At 40.0% G+C, this 13,845-nt stretch overlaps 1 protein-coding gene across 1 annotated transcript; it reads right to left on the reverse strand.

The window, feature by feature from the left end:
- Positions 1-491: 491 nt before the first annotated feature.
- Positions 492-13,795, reverse strand: LOC110049791 (coiled-coil domain-containing protein 40-like). Its single transcript, XM_089290563.1, has 17 exons — positions 13,322-13,795; positions 12,483-12,566; positions 11,861-12,080; positions 11,136-11,293; positions 10,271-10,411; positions 9,490-9,593; positions 8,822-9,065; positions 7,746-7,928; positions 7,106-7,351; positions 6,393-6,606; positions 5,471-5,640; positions 4,987-5,078; positions 4,651-4,771; positions 3,139-3,227; positions 2,254-2,375; positions 1,486-1,622; positions 492-1,060 (listed from the first exon to the last, which is right to left on the reverse strand). Exons 1-17 carry the CDS (start codon positions 13,754-13,756, stop codon positions 809-811), a joined length of 3,012 nt encoding a protein of 1,003 aa, XP_089146689.1. The 5' UTR covers positions 13,757-13,795; the 3' UTR covers positions 492-808.
- Between the last annotated feature and the right edge of the window lie 50 nt (positions 13,796-13,845).

Genomic DNA, 13,845 nt, shown 5'->3' on the forward strand with positions numbered 1-13,845 from the left:
ATTAGACAGTTATTGTAAAAATGGGTATGGGGCTCGGCTTGGCGGCGCTTTAGCGGCCCTTCGGGCCGCCGGAGCTCCGCTGTTAGAATGTCACTACTGCGCATAATTTCTCACGTCGCAAGCGCGTGCCTATATGCATAACACAAGCTGTAGACTCGTTTTTTGCCTCTGTCTCGTGTCTGGTCAACGTTCCTCCCGAACAGCGGCTGATAATCGAGCCTACATTACCTGCGGTACAATCTTTTACGGGGAGGCGGAGAGGGAGACCTTTACGCAATCCACCTTGCCAGGTTCCTGTACGGCTTCTTTCCAGGCCTTCACGGTCAACTGATTTCTGTGAAGTATCCGAGACGAACGCCTCGAACCACGTGACCCGAAAACGATTGACCGAGGCGAAATATCGAGGCCTAGGAACTAAGCAACAATCCACCAACAAGTTTACTTCTGTTGCAGTATGCAAAGCCAAAAGTCAAAAAACAACACAACTGGTGTAACTGTCTTGATCTCATTTAATGCTTCTCGCTCAGTTGGTTGACTTATTGGTATTTTAAAGATGCTTTTTTTTAATTTTTTTTATGTACAACAGTATTAGCACAATGGTGAGAACGATGAAAAGTGAGAAATATCCTAACTATTCTATCTCTGTTAAAGACCACAACGAAAACTGGGCAACATAGTAATAACAATTTTACAGCATCCAAGGAACATTCAATGGTAAATCATTCTTGTAACTGACGCAAAAACTTCATACAGTTCAGCACTTAAGCTCGTGACAATAATATTCTTTTATGGAGGGAGTGGGTACTGGTTACGCCGCAGCTTCCTCGGGGACTCCCCTGTATCCCAGGGACAGGGTGATTTTACGAAGAGCTGGCTGAGCTTGTGGAAACTCCTGATTCAATCGATCAACTATCGTCATAAGAGACTGGAGCCGACCTCGTTGTTTTTGGAGCTCGGCCTCAAGCGTCTCCGGTGTTTTGCATAGCGGTGTATAGCGTCCGCTCTTCAGCTGTGTGTAATATTTTAACTTCTGTTGTTTGGCGACGATGTCGGCGAGATTCTGACAAAGAAAGAAGGAACACAAATCACAACTTGGTTACAAGCCTTTTGCAAAAAGTCGCACCACGTTACGCTCGCAGTTCTCGGATTCAGCTAATACAAGACTGATCGGGTTGTAACTAATATATCAAACACAAGAGACAGCGGATCGGCATATCCAGACACCGAGAAGAGAGTTGAAAATACGACGCCCAGCGGAGTATTTTCACGAATTTCGAGGTGTTTGGATAGCTGATGAAACACTGTCTCGAGTGTTTGATATATCTTCTAATCGAAAGAAAAACTAAGGAGTAAACGGAGAAGTAAAATCGTCAAAATCCATGCTAATTGAGACCGGGTATAGAAATCTCCTTCATGGTTGTGATTTTCTTTGTTTTAACTTGGTGAATTATTAATGAGTTTGAGAAGGTGGGAGTAAAAACTTACCCTCTGCCTCTCCTCTGACAATGTGTCAATTTGTACCTCCAGTTCGTCAGCACTGGTCTGAAGCTGTTGGCATGTTGTCTGTTTTTCCTCCAAATCGCGGCTCACAGACATCTGTTTCTCACGTAACACTTGGATATCTACAAACAAGGCAAACACAGTTACTCACATTGAGAGATACGATGACATAGTCTGTGTAAAGGACTTAAGATCCGAGTTCCCGGTCTATTGTTCAAACAACAGACATCTGAAAAGAAAGCGATTCTGGACTTTTAAAGTCAATTTGCATTAAACCAAAGCTTGAAAGATCTGGTTTCTAGAACATTGCAATTTCCATCACAAATTCACGGTTAATCAGCTCCCAGAGATTACCATATTTCAGTGGCATGGTAAAGCGCTATGCAAACCACAGAATAAGAAACATTCCAGTGAATGAAAAATCCAGCAATTTACAAATTTCCCTATTTAATACAAATATTTCCTGCTAGTGGATAGGGACTTATTCTATGATAATGACAGTGATCTGTTCCTTTGGGTTCCGGTTGTGTTTTTAGCAAAACACTTCTATTTTACTACAGAAGTATGATGGAGTAGACAGAATGCTCATCAAAAATGTAGTCTAAAAAGGGAGAAAGAAGTCTAAAAGGAAGAGAAGCGCGCTCCACGTCCGCGCAGAATCACGCGGGCGCGAATACCTCGTGTACTTCGCTTGCAATTTTGGAGAACATGGCAAACTGCATATCTGCGTTTAATCCCGAGTACAGTACTTACCAGTGTCACAAGCATTAGCGTCCTGGTTCGTCTGCTTGATTTTCTTTTTCATTTCAGCGAGTTTCTTCTGGAAAGAACCTTTCGTGTTCGACACTTTACCCATCTTTGCCTGAGCATCTCCACTAAGGAAAAATGAGAAGGAAACTCGTCAAACTGATTGATCTGTCCTAGCGGTAACTAGGACAAAAACGATGAAATAAGAGAAGGTCTTAGGTTGTTTACCATCTTAACGGAGAAACCGGTTCGTCAACGGTTTGCGCAAATGGTAAGCAAAAATACCTAATGGTAAGTTCCGTTCGGATTGGCCATTTACTTCAATCTACCGAAAGTGACTAGGACGAGTTGGAGCTCCAAGTTGGCGGAGAAGAATTGCAAATGATAAGGACGGAAAGCACATTTTCCACTCGGATATTTGCCCCGTATTTGGGTTGGAAACTTTGGACTACCTTTCAAGACGTTCCGTTTCTTCCGAAAATTTTCCGGTCGGTCGAGCCAAAAATGGCTTACCATTTACATTTTGACCGAAATTTCCGGAATTTTTTGGTAACTGGTAAACAACCTTAATGAGGGCTCACCAAAGTGGTTAAGTGTGGTCTATTGGTTATATGTTTTCCCGCGCTGGTCGCCGTTTAGCATGTTCTCCCGCACTTGCCGCTAGTTTCCTGTTTTTACCCACTTTTCGTCGGCTGGCATGACCGTCTGTTACATGTTTTCCCGCGCTTGTCGCCGGGTTAGCATGTTTTCCCGCGCTTACCGCTGGTTTCATGTTGGCATGACCGTCGGTTGCATGTTTTTGCCTCGAGCTCTGAGATGTTCATTTTTTGGTCTTAGATTCACGACACTCATACTGTTAATTAAAATCTTCGCTCTAAAACATTCACTCACCGGGTGATAATGACCTCCCTTCGAACAACAGTCTTCTCCATATCTTGTATCATCTTCTCTTGTTGCCTCATCAGCTGCGAGTAACGAACCTGACCACAAACAAACCTGTTGTCAACGCATGTCTCATAACGTTTCTAAATAATTAAAGGAGCTACGTCAAGGTTTGCGCATCTTGAAAAATTAAGCCCAAATTTTTCAAGATCGTCGTTCGTAATCTGCGTTACTCTTCTCCATCCTTAACCATCCTTGCCTCTTTATGGTTTATTATTATCTCTTACGTGTTTTTCTATCTTTAGTTATCTTTCCTTCTATTTAACAATTAGATTATGAGCTCGAGATTTCTATGAGGTGATAGTTGATGAGGCCGTAGGCCGAATCAACTATCGCCTCATAGAAATCGAGAGCGCATAATCTAATTGTTTTAGTAGAATTCTAACTTAAATTATCGCAAATAATGGCTTCCAAATATTTTTCGACGCATCATTGAACTTTACGCTTTAACAAAATCGCACGTATTGAATCGTCCTTGGGAAATTTGCAGTTGTTTACGCGCGCGCACCGGTTTTTCAATAGTTTCAAGTTTTTAAAGTCAAGAAACCGTTAATGCCCTTCTTTCGGTCTTCTCAGGAATTTAATTAACGATTTACATCCAAACTTCCTTCCAAAACTTCGGAAAAACGACAGAAACGTCGCATTTCGTGGACGACCGACAGTTTAATACTGCATTCTAATGGCTGATAGTATACGAGTAGCTCAGCCAATCAGATTGCAGCATTTGCATTAGTGTATTAGTAGAATTCTACTAACTTTAATTAGTAAACTACTATTTTCAGGTTTCCTTCAATTGGAAGGTAATTTTGTACGTGGCCAAAATGTGACTACTGTGACTGAGTCTCTCTTAAGCAACGCTCATGATCAGAAAACGAACCCAATGGGACTGAAACACAGGCGAGAGGACGAAAAAACTTTGTTACAGTATTTGTATTTGAGATACAACTGTTAGAACAAGCACAGTATGTTGACGTCATTCCGCGCGCTCTACGTCAAAGAATAGATTTTGCGCATGCCGGAGTTCTGTTATTCAATAACACTTTTTTTTACTGGTTGACAAGCCGTGAGTCTTAACAGTTTCTGGCTAAATGGTCTCTAGCTCAAAACTGAAGGGCAATAACAGTATAAACAAAAAAAAAAAACTCACCAAAAAGTTACAAAACTGAAATCAAAACTTTCCGGCCCAGCGGCCTGTTTCTCGAAGGTCCCGAAAAGTTTTCGCACCCGGAAAGCCGTAGCAAAATCTCAAACCTTATGACTTCAGAGCTGTTTTATTCACGTATTCTTAATGTGAACAGAAGTTCTCTTCATAAAGAAGTTTCAGGCGTATACACCTCTCTGTTTTTAAATACAGATTACCTGAAAATGGCCTCGTGGGCCCAAAACGTTTCCGGGGCTTTCGAAAAACGGGCACCGACTGGAGCTTTAAACTCCTTTACAACCAGACGTGCCCTGACTGACCTGCATTCTATGTATCTCAGCTTTCATGGCTCTTATCTCTCCTTGGCCGTACTCTAGGTCAACAGCACTCTTCGCTTCACGGGCCAATTGTGTCTTCTTCTCCCACAGCATGATTTGGCGCCTGGAAAAAGGCAACGACGTTAAATATCAGATTATTTTATGAACTAGCCAAGCAGAGCAGCGCAGTGATATGTCAAATTAGCCGTCGTGGTCACGTTCTCCAGACAACGCAGAATTCACGTTTTTGTTTTGAAGAAGACGGCAAAGAAATGTACCAAGAATTATAACGCACGTGCACAGCCATTGTCCTGCTCATTAAATCTTTTGTTTACTCACTCAGCCTCCACCAAACTGTTGAGCAGTCTTTCCTTCTCCTCCTTCAGCGCGTCAATTTGATTCTGCATGTTGATTGATTCCCCCTCTGCTTCCTAACACGAAAAAACACGAAAGAGTGTAGAAAACATGAATGTACTTGAACTACTTTAAGAAGAGATTAAACGTTTTAGGTTAGTCTGTTCAATATTGTTGCTGGCTATCCTAACAGAACACGGGCTAAGATGTCGCGTGCTATGGGAACTCTACACATTCTTTGTCGACGCTTTTGGCCATATTTCTCTTGATATTTCCAACTTTTTAAACAATCAAACAACGAACAGCTGCAGGCGCACACGCTCAGTGTTTTATTGGCAAGATTGACAGGACACAATTTGATGGCTTGGGCAGGAAACGGTAAAGCCAGACATAAGATGTAAAAATTTATCAATGTGTTAGCTTCAGAGAGAGCATTATATAAAATGTTTTTAGACAAGTGCTCTTTTACCTTGAGCGCCTGAATGAAGTCGCTCTCCATCAGAACAGTTCCCTGTTGTAAGGCTTCTCTCAGACCACTCTCCTTAGTAATTAGCGTGTTTAATTTGGTCATGTCGTTCTGCATGCTCCTGATGTTCCGCTCGATATCTTGCATTTCGCTATTGTGCGAGTTGATTTCACCTGTAATTAAAGGAAAACAAGGGTTATACAGTTAGAATTACCTGTAAAAAGGAAGAATCTGTTTGGGAATGAGCATCTTTCAAAGTTATCCAGAGCAAAACATGTTTCTTTTTGTCCCTTGAGCGTTCTCTGAGTTCGTTAAGATCCCAGATCATTCGATGATAAACAAGAAATAAAGCTGATTTCCAGGACAAGATAAGAAACTATTTGTGCTGAAGCCGATCGAGAATATAGCTAAACATTCTCGTAAACAGGTAGGCCATCGCGTATTTTATATGGCCTTGGCATATGAGGGCGATAACCAATAATGCATCAAAGGGTAAGCTTTTTCACATTAGTTTGGACAGGACCTCGAGCAGCCCGTATATTCCTTTGGCTCATCGAGTGAGATACCAAACAAACCAAAAGGAAAATATAATTTTTTTGCTCTCCCTTAATTTTTTCGTGCCCCGAGGGAAAAGTTGCTCGTAAGGTCTCAGTTCACACTAGCGACATAACGTCAAACGACATAACGACATAATAGCTTATGTCGCAATGTGAACATCGACCTAGAGGTATGAAGGAAAAGATAAATTTTTTCCTTATGTCGTTATGTTCTTGCTGTTATGTTGCTAAATATGTTATTATGTCAGGATGTTCACAATACAAACAATATCGACAGAACGTTCTTGTTATGTCGTTGTGTTTATGTCGTTTTGGTCACTAGTGTGAACTAAGCCTGACTTCTAGGTAAAAAAAAATCTGCCACAAACCTTCGATCCTCAGTTTCTTTTGTAATAAGATGGTGTATTGTTTTTTGAGATACTCCATGTCTTCAGACTGCTTTTGTACATCCTTCAAGGTCTTCACCAATTCGCTTTGATTTCTGAGCCAGAACTGCTGTAATCCGGTGATTTCATTCAAGCGAGCCTCGATCTGTTTTTGCAATGTATGGATCTGTAGCTCTAGTGGTCCAAGCTCCTCTCCCTAACAAAGACGAAAAAACAATAAGTCCGAGATTACATAGTAAGATATGAATTCTCCAAAGCAATTGGCGTAAATGTATTCTAATGTTTAGATTGAAAATGAAACTTATACATAAACAGTAGCCTCCATTTGGCGCGAAAATATACTCGGATAATTGCCCGCGGACATTATCTGTTTCGAGAAGCGAACAGTTTTCCGAGAGCGTAGCTCGAGGAAAACTGAGAGCTTTATAAATTTATACGTAAGTTTTGAATTTAATTTTTTTAAATAAAGACCATTACTAGTGAACATAAAATACCTGGCAAAGATCTTTCTGATATCATTCGATTCAGGAGATGAACTGGAAAGTGCAAAGTTTTCAGTTTTCGTGCAAAGTTTTCAGTTTTCCTGCAAACTTTGATTGGGTTACAAGCTACTCTACTAACTAAACTTCTATACATGGGCTATATAGCTTACAAACTTTTTACACCAATTTATACATAGAAGATTCGTCACATACCCCATCTTTGCTTCTCATTTGATCAATTCTCTTATTATACTGGTCAATGGTGCTCTGTTTTCTTTCGATGATGGCGTTCCGCTTTACAATTTCTCCTTCTATTTTGGAAATGGTGCCGTTCTTCTGGTGAATCTCGTCATTCAGGTTCTCCATAATGTCCTGGAGCTGGCGGATACGGGTTGTGGTGTTAGAAATGTCCAAAATGTCTCTGGATATCTCGTTTTCCACCTCGGCTACTGAACTTTCCTGATAGACAAAAACGAAAAAAAAATGCGAATTAATTGAAAGATGACCTCTAAATTTTTTTTTTTCACAATTAATTTTCAAGTATTGATGGTTGCAGCTTCAGATAGATTGTGTGTCTTGTTGCTTTGGCCCTTCATCACCAGTTTTGACTGGAAAGCCAAGTCTGTTAGCCAATTGAACACTGTTCATAAATTCACAACATCGCACTGTTCACAAATTTGGAATTAAACCTTTGGACCGCTTACCTCCAATAGTTGCGGCAAAATTTTGTATTTGGCACAACAAACTCGAACATTTCAGGCAGTATAGTTTCAAGATTCGACAAAGAGCTTCTGCAAATATGCGCTTCAAAGCCTTTCTAAATGATCAAAATGCACTGAGACCGCATAGTTACCAGTTCAGTGGCTCTCCTTCTGAGTCTGTCAGTCATTTTCTTGGTGTAAACTGCAGCCTTATCCAATGTAAGCTGACTTCTCATCTTTTCCATGATGTTATCTTCAAGTTTAACTTTCTCCATGAACTCTCGCTCAATCTGTTTTCTCAGAGCTGTGATTTCATTCTCCTTTAGAGTGACCTCCTAGTTTGGTACAAAATAAAACACAGCAGTCAAGTACAAACGAAATATTAATTCTTCGTTTGATAAAATAGCTATTATCTTTTAAAATGTCTTGCATGGTAAACAGACATCTCTTTCATTTCCCCCACACTAACAAAGAGTATTCCTAATTTCACCCTCGTGTAACAATTTTTTCCTCGCCAGAGTAGACAATAAAAAAACCCATTCTTTTGCATGTTCATTTCTATTTTTTATAAATCCCTTTGAGTGATTTGCGGGCCTTTAGGAGTCATGAACTGCAAGTGTGTAGCTCTGTTAGAGAAAAAGAAGGCACCTTTCTTAAACCACCTTTTCATGTATCCAGTCATATCTATGCACATGGCCATTGGAAAACAATAGACCAGTGTGTGTATCTGGGAAAATCCAAGATTTTCTTCTTAAATTCAAAAACAGATTTTAAATTTCTTTACTAAACAGATTAATCCAAGATCACTTGGATCATGGTGTATTTATTTAAAGGAAATGAAGAATTCACTCTGGGCAAGAATGCTTCAATTCCTTTGATGCACCATGATCCAAAAGAACTTGGATTACATTGTAATCTGTTTAGTAGAGAAATACAAAATCCATTTTTTGGATTTAAGAATTTTCCCCACAGAGGGCTTTCTGGTTTGAACCTCATTGTGTAGTTCCAGAAAATAACCATAGCTTGCCCATGAAAGGGAATTTTTCTAAGACATCCCCACCACAACCCCCTCTGAAAATTCCAGTTAAGCTTCATGCATTTCTTTAAACGTTTTGGCCTCACAGAACCCTGCCTCCCCCCACCAGGAAATTCCACTCCCTTCTGTGCAGGGAGTATGGATATTTTCTGGAATTGCACATTGTTATTAAACACACAACATTTCACTCACAGTTTCTGCCCTGCTAAGTTGTTGTTCTGTTTCATGGAGTGCCCTCGTGTACTTGCTGTACTCAGTCTTCAACACTTCCTGCTTGTTTCTACTAACTCCAATAAGTTTCTTCACCATGGAGATATCGGCTTCAATCTTGTTGTGCATCAGCGTGATCTGCTCATTTTGTTCCTGGGCTTTACTAATTGACTTTCTGTAACCTTCGATCTCTGTTTCTATGGCCTGAATTCTTTGTCTTTGGAGACTATTCAGTGCATAAGCAATAGAACTATTTATGGAAAGTGCTCATCTCCTGAAGCTGCAGTCATCACGTGGTGCAAAACATGTTTCAAAATCCTAGGACAACTGTAAGCTTGCATGGGGTTGATTTAAACAAGACCGCTCATGCCATAGACTTGTACTTAAGCTGCTGTATGCAACAGGGTTATAACACCTAAGATACCCCTTAGTTTAATGTAAGTTATTCAAGCAGCATTATTCTTGTCAGCATACATCTCACTACATGTAGGTACATGCACATTTACACAGCTGGATTCAGATATGCTCAGTGATCAACAATTGTATTTCTTTGCTGAGGAAATGACATGAGAAGGACGGCCAGCCTTAGAGAAAATTCTTTAGGTCCAGGGAACAGATTTCTCTATAGTAACTGTAAGTACCTGACTTACCTCAAAGCTTCTTGCATGGCGGCATAAGCCTCATCACGTCGCCTCATTCCAATCAAACTACTGTACCACTGCTGAGTCAGCTGTTTCTTCTCAAGTTGAAGGGCCTAAGCAGTGTTAATTTAAAGCTTTAATCACCAAACCATGGAAGATGGAATTCACCACCTCAGTAACGTTGTGCAAATTAAAGAGTTTTTACCCCGGGTTGGTATAGTATTGCTAGGCATAGTGTATGTTTATTTTTTATTTTTGAATTTGGATGCCCCCCAAAATACAGCACCTCATAAAATATACTTGAACTCGGTGCACAATAAAAGTCACTTTCAAAAGCATGGGGCTAGTGAATTTTTCATTATAAGGCAGGTCAGAAAATCACAGATTTTGGTCTTAAATAGGGTAACGGTTTTGGGAGACAGGACACACACCCCACCCAATTTTTCTGTTTGGTTGTCTCTACAGTTCTTCAATAATTTGAATTTCCTCAAAAATTATTCCAAGAAACTTCACTTGTCCTTTAGGCAGGTAATGGACAGACTCAACTAGTTCAACTGGAAAAGTAGCTTCTTCAGTCTAAAAAACAAGCCCAATTCAACACCATTCAAGACTAGAGTGCAAACACCATGCCATATCTGAGACCAAAATGGCCAAAATCAATACCGTATTTATGACTAGGACAGCTGGAAAACCATACCCTTTGAGGCTGCACATACATGTACCTATAGATATAGATTACAGCCCATATAAGAGGGGATGCATATTAGGCCTCACTTATAAACTGACCGACCTCTATTTCTGTAGTGGCCTCTGAAAGTGCCTTTTGGGCAGCTTTGGTTTCCTCTAGTTGAGCAGCGCACTGAGTCTCAAACATGTCAATTTCTTCCCTCAGGCGATCAACAGTTTGTGTGAGTCTGTCTACAAGGAGATCCTGTAGAAATTTAAGGGAAAAAATTGTTCCTTATTACAACAATCTCAAAAACCTATAATCCATTTCATGCAGAGGGAATTTAGATCTACTTTGTGACTTGTTCACCAATGATTAGATGTTTATTTTCAAGATGTCATTGTTTCAATATCGCCTGGTATTGACTTGTTGATCAGTCAATCAAAAATGCAAAGACAAACCAGTGTGACAGTTCTGAGCTGCTAGTTTTTCTTTCAGGCTTAAGAATATCCAAAGGGAGAAGTAACACTTTTGGGCATTTTGGTTTGTTTGGGTTAACAGACAATGGCTGTAACTCATGCAAAGGACAACCTGGAAAAGCTAATGAATTTTCTTTCACCCTTCTGCCGACCAAATTGACACAAGGGTTCAGTGGGTTGACAGGTTGACAGAAAAGTGCACATAACAAACTACTCAGAATTGAAGACGTGGTTACTGGTCATCTTCACCAGCAACCATGCAGCTATTACTTCCAGCCCTAATATGTGGTACAGAAAGCTCTAAATGCAGCTCCACACACTGTATGTACAGCATTGTGACTGATAATTTTGCATAAATGTTGTGTGAAGTAAGATTAGCTAGCGTGTCCAGTCATTCATTCATATTATTTAGCTTAACAGCGACAGTTGTATTCACTTTGAGGTCGGTATTGGAGTTCAAAGACATAATTGCTTTTGGTTGCTGTTCCGTCTGACCACACTGTACATACCTGTTTCTTTTTCTCTGTCTCAGCCTTGGTAACTTCAGTGTCTGCTTTCTCTGCTGCTCTCCTCATGACAGCAATATCAGCCCTGACATCCTCTTTAGCTTCTTCCATGTAATGCAGCCTAGCTGCCAGGTTTTCAACCTCTGTTCTAAGCTCCTTAGCTACAGACAACAAATATATCAATTTATCACAGGACTGGGGAAATCAACTGAGAGTGGTCAGCTTAACACTAATTTTGAATTTACACTGCAGTACAAATTAATATAGGCATGTTGACTTCATAACTTTTTCAGTCAATATAATAAATGAGTAATCGAATGAAGGCTCAAGCAATTAAGGATTTACACTACTCATGATACTTGAAAATTCTTTCAAATTGCACGCAGCTTAAAGCGTATCCAATTTTGAGAGAACTTCAAAATGTCTAACGAGTGTAAATCCTTAATTTCACTCACATTCACCTGATTTCCCATTGCAATAATGAATAAAATTATCCAATAATTCCACATTGAAAATTGTAAACCAGAAAGTTATTCCGTTGAACTGAATCTGTACAGTCATATACATGCCTAACTGGCTTATTTCAGGAAAAAAATCCACACTCTCCAACAGTTGATATGCTGTTCAAAATTTTTGCAGGAGATGGGTCAAGGATCCTGGAAATCCAAGTGAGAGGAAGGTAACTAAATCTATGTGTGGATTTATTATAGAGGACCCATTCTCCGAACCTTGTTTTCTTTGATGGTTGACCTCTTGTGATGTCTTGTCATGTAACTGTTTAGTTTCCTCCAGAAGTTTTTCACATTGTTGTCTCAGTTCATTCTCTGAGTTGTAGTTATCATGTTCTTTTTCCAAAAGCATTTGCTGTCTAGCAAGTTCTTGTTGGATTCCATACAACTGGACACCAAGCTCCTCTCTCTCACGCTTTTTGGTCTTAAGATCTTCCGTCTACATCCAAAGAAAGATACAAATAATCTCTCAGAAATTGATAAAGGAAGTATAGACAGACAAATATTTTGCAAACTTCGCTAAATTGATAGCTGCTCAACAAACACCTCTACATTGTAACAATAAAATCAGTGTACATGTACTGTATCTCACTCTAATAGTAAACAGACTTTGTGTTGCATTCTACAGTATGGTTGAATCCCTTCCCCAAAGCAAGAGATATACGCTCTAAGGGGTATCTTATCAACCTTGTTTCAGATTCCATACTGCACGTTACTGAGCTTTGTTTTCTCCATCCCACTTCTCACTTGGGCCATAACTCAGGGTGAAAATTTGTAGCATTTTCACCATGCAATTAATATCACTGCTTATTCAGTACTAACAAATAACCATTCTACTCACCAGCTCTCTTAGCTCCAAGTTAACCTTCTCTTGTTGCCTGAGTAAATGGGATTTGTAAGCAGCTTGGAATCTGACCATGAGAGGCTGAAATGACATAAAACATCAAAATTAATGCACATGATAACAGAATTCATGTCACTTATCTTGAGAATAGTGCAACACCCTTAAAATATGTGGATGTGGACAGTTAAGTATAAATCCAGTCAATTTAACAATAACAAGTATCAAGTCCTTTTGTCTCATCAACCTCAGATCACACCACAAGATATAGCCTTCATAATTTATGGGGTGAAATAGTTCTTATTTTATGTGACAACAACTTCAGCTTCAACTGTACTTCCTTTATTGTGCACTATTAACACTGTCCAAAAGAAATTTCTTGTTCAAGAAGAGCTATGTATGATATTGACCAAGCAAAGAAGCAATAGAGAAGTCCATGAAGTGTGGCTAAGATGATTTACTGTTACATAGCAGTGGATTTTTAGGATCTTTGCACAGCATTGTAATGTTACCATTTTGTTTTACTCAAATTTCAGATGACTCTCACTAAATAAATAAACCTGAGTGTTTGAAAAGAGACCAAACCCTTTCTGGTTTGTGGGAACTTTGAAGTTTTGATTTAAATTGAAAATCCACGTTACAGTAATTCATTGGTTGGTGCTTTGGTAGCTGTACATTATATACAAAGAGTAGTTGACAAAAAGCTACAATGTAGTAAGATTGTACAACATACATTATGCAGTAATCTGCTTATGAGCTAACATTGTCTTTTCTGCAATGAGGCGGTTATCACTATTAACTTTAAAGATAGATAATTTCGGAAAGTATCATCCACTCACATGATCTGGATCAAGAACCACCATGTCACTTTCTCCATCAGAACCAGACTCCTCATCACTGAGATCTTCGTCCCTGTCTTCACCGTCATCACCCTCAATCTCGTCTTCTCTGGCGTCCTCGCCACTTCCACTGATACCTTCGGAAAGCAACGTCTGCGCTTCGGGAGCTCCTTGAGGATCGAACGCGGGAATATCCTGCGTTAACGTAGCCGTGGGTACAAGGCCTTCGCTCTCTGCACCGGTCACAATAGTATCTACATCACTGGGGTCGCTCAAACGAAACTCTTTCAGAGCTTTGACGGTCAATTTGCTAACTGCATCTTGAATAGACTTTCTGGAATCAGCTGAGCCCTTTGATCTTCCGGATCCCGGCCTCTGTTCGCCGTCTTTTGCTTCTGTATCGCTAAGCCCGTTTTCTTCTGGTCTGTCCGCCATATTTTTCTCCTTCAAAAACAAGGTTGAACACTTGTTTCCTTGACGACCTGAGATTTGAGCCCGCGTTTCAAAGGTGAATCGTTGACGTC

This window comes from Orbicella faveolata, unplaced genomic scaffold (assembly GCF_042242905.1).
Source record: "Orbicella faveolata isolate gen_17 unplaced genomic scaffold, um_ofav_v1 contig_2, whole genome shotgun sequence".
Classification (NCBI taxonomy): domain Eukaryota; kingdom Metazoa; phylum Cnidaria; class Anthozoa; order Scleractinia; family Merulinidae; genus Orbicella; species Orbicella faveolata.

What these genes read in the sequence shown, in the direction of transcription:
- LOC110049791 (XM_089290563.1), bottom strand. Translation starts at nt 13,756, where the DNA reads ATGGCGGACAGACCAGAAGAAAACGGGCTTAGCGATACAGAAGCAAAA. An exon ending in AGGGAGGTCATTATCACCCG is followed by an intron (nt 2,376 to 3,138) that starts GTGAGTGAATGT and finishes ATTTTTCCTTAG; the next exon opens with TGGAGATGCTCAGGCAAAGA. An exon ending in CGCTAATGCTTGTGACACTG is followed by an intron (nt 1,623 to 2,253) that starts GTAAGTACTGTA and finishes CCTTGTTTGTAG; the next exon opens with ATATCCAAGTGTTACGTGAG.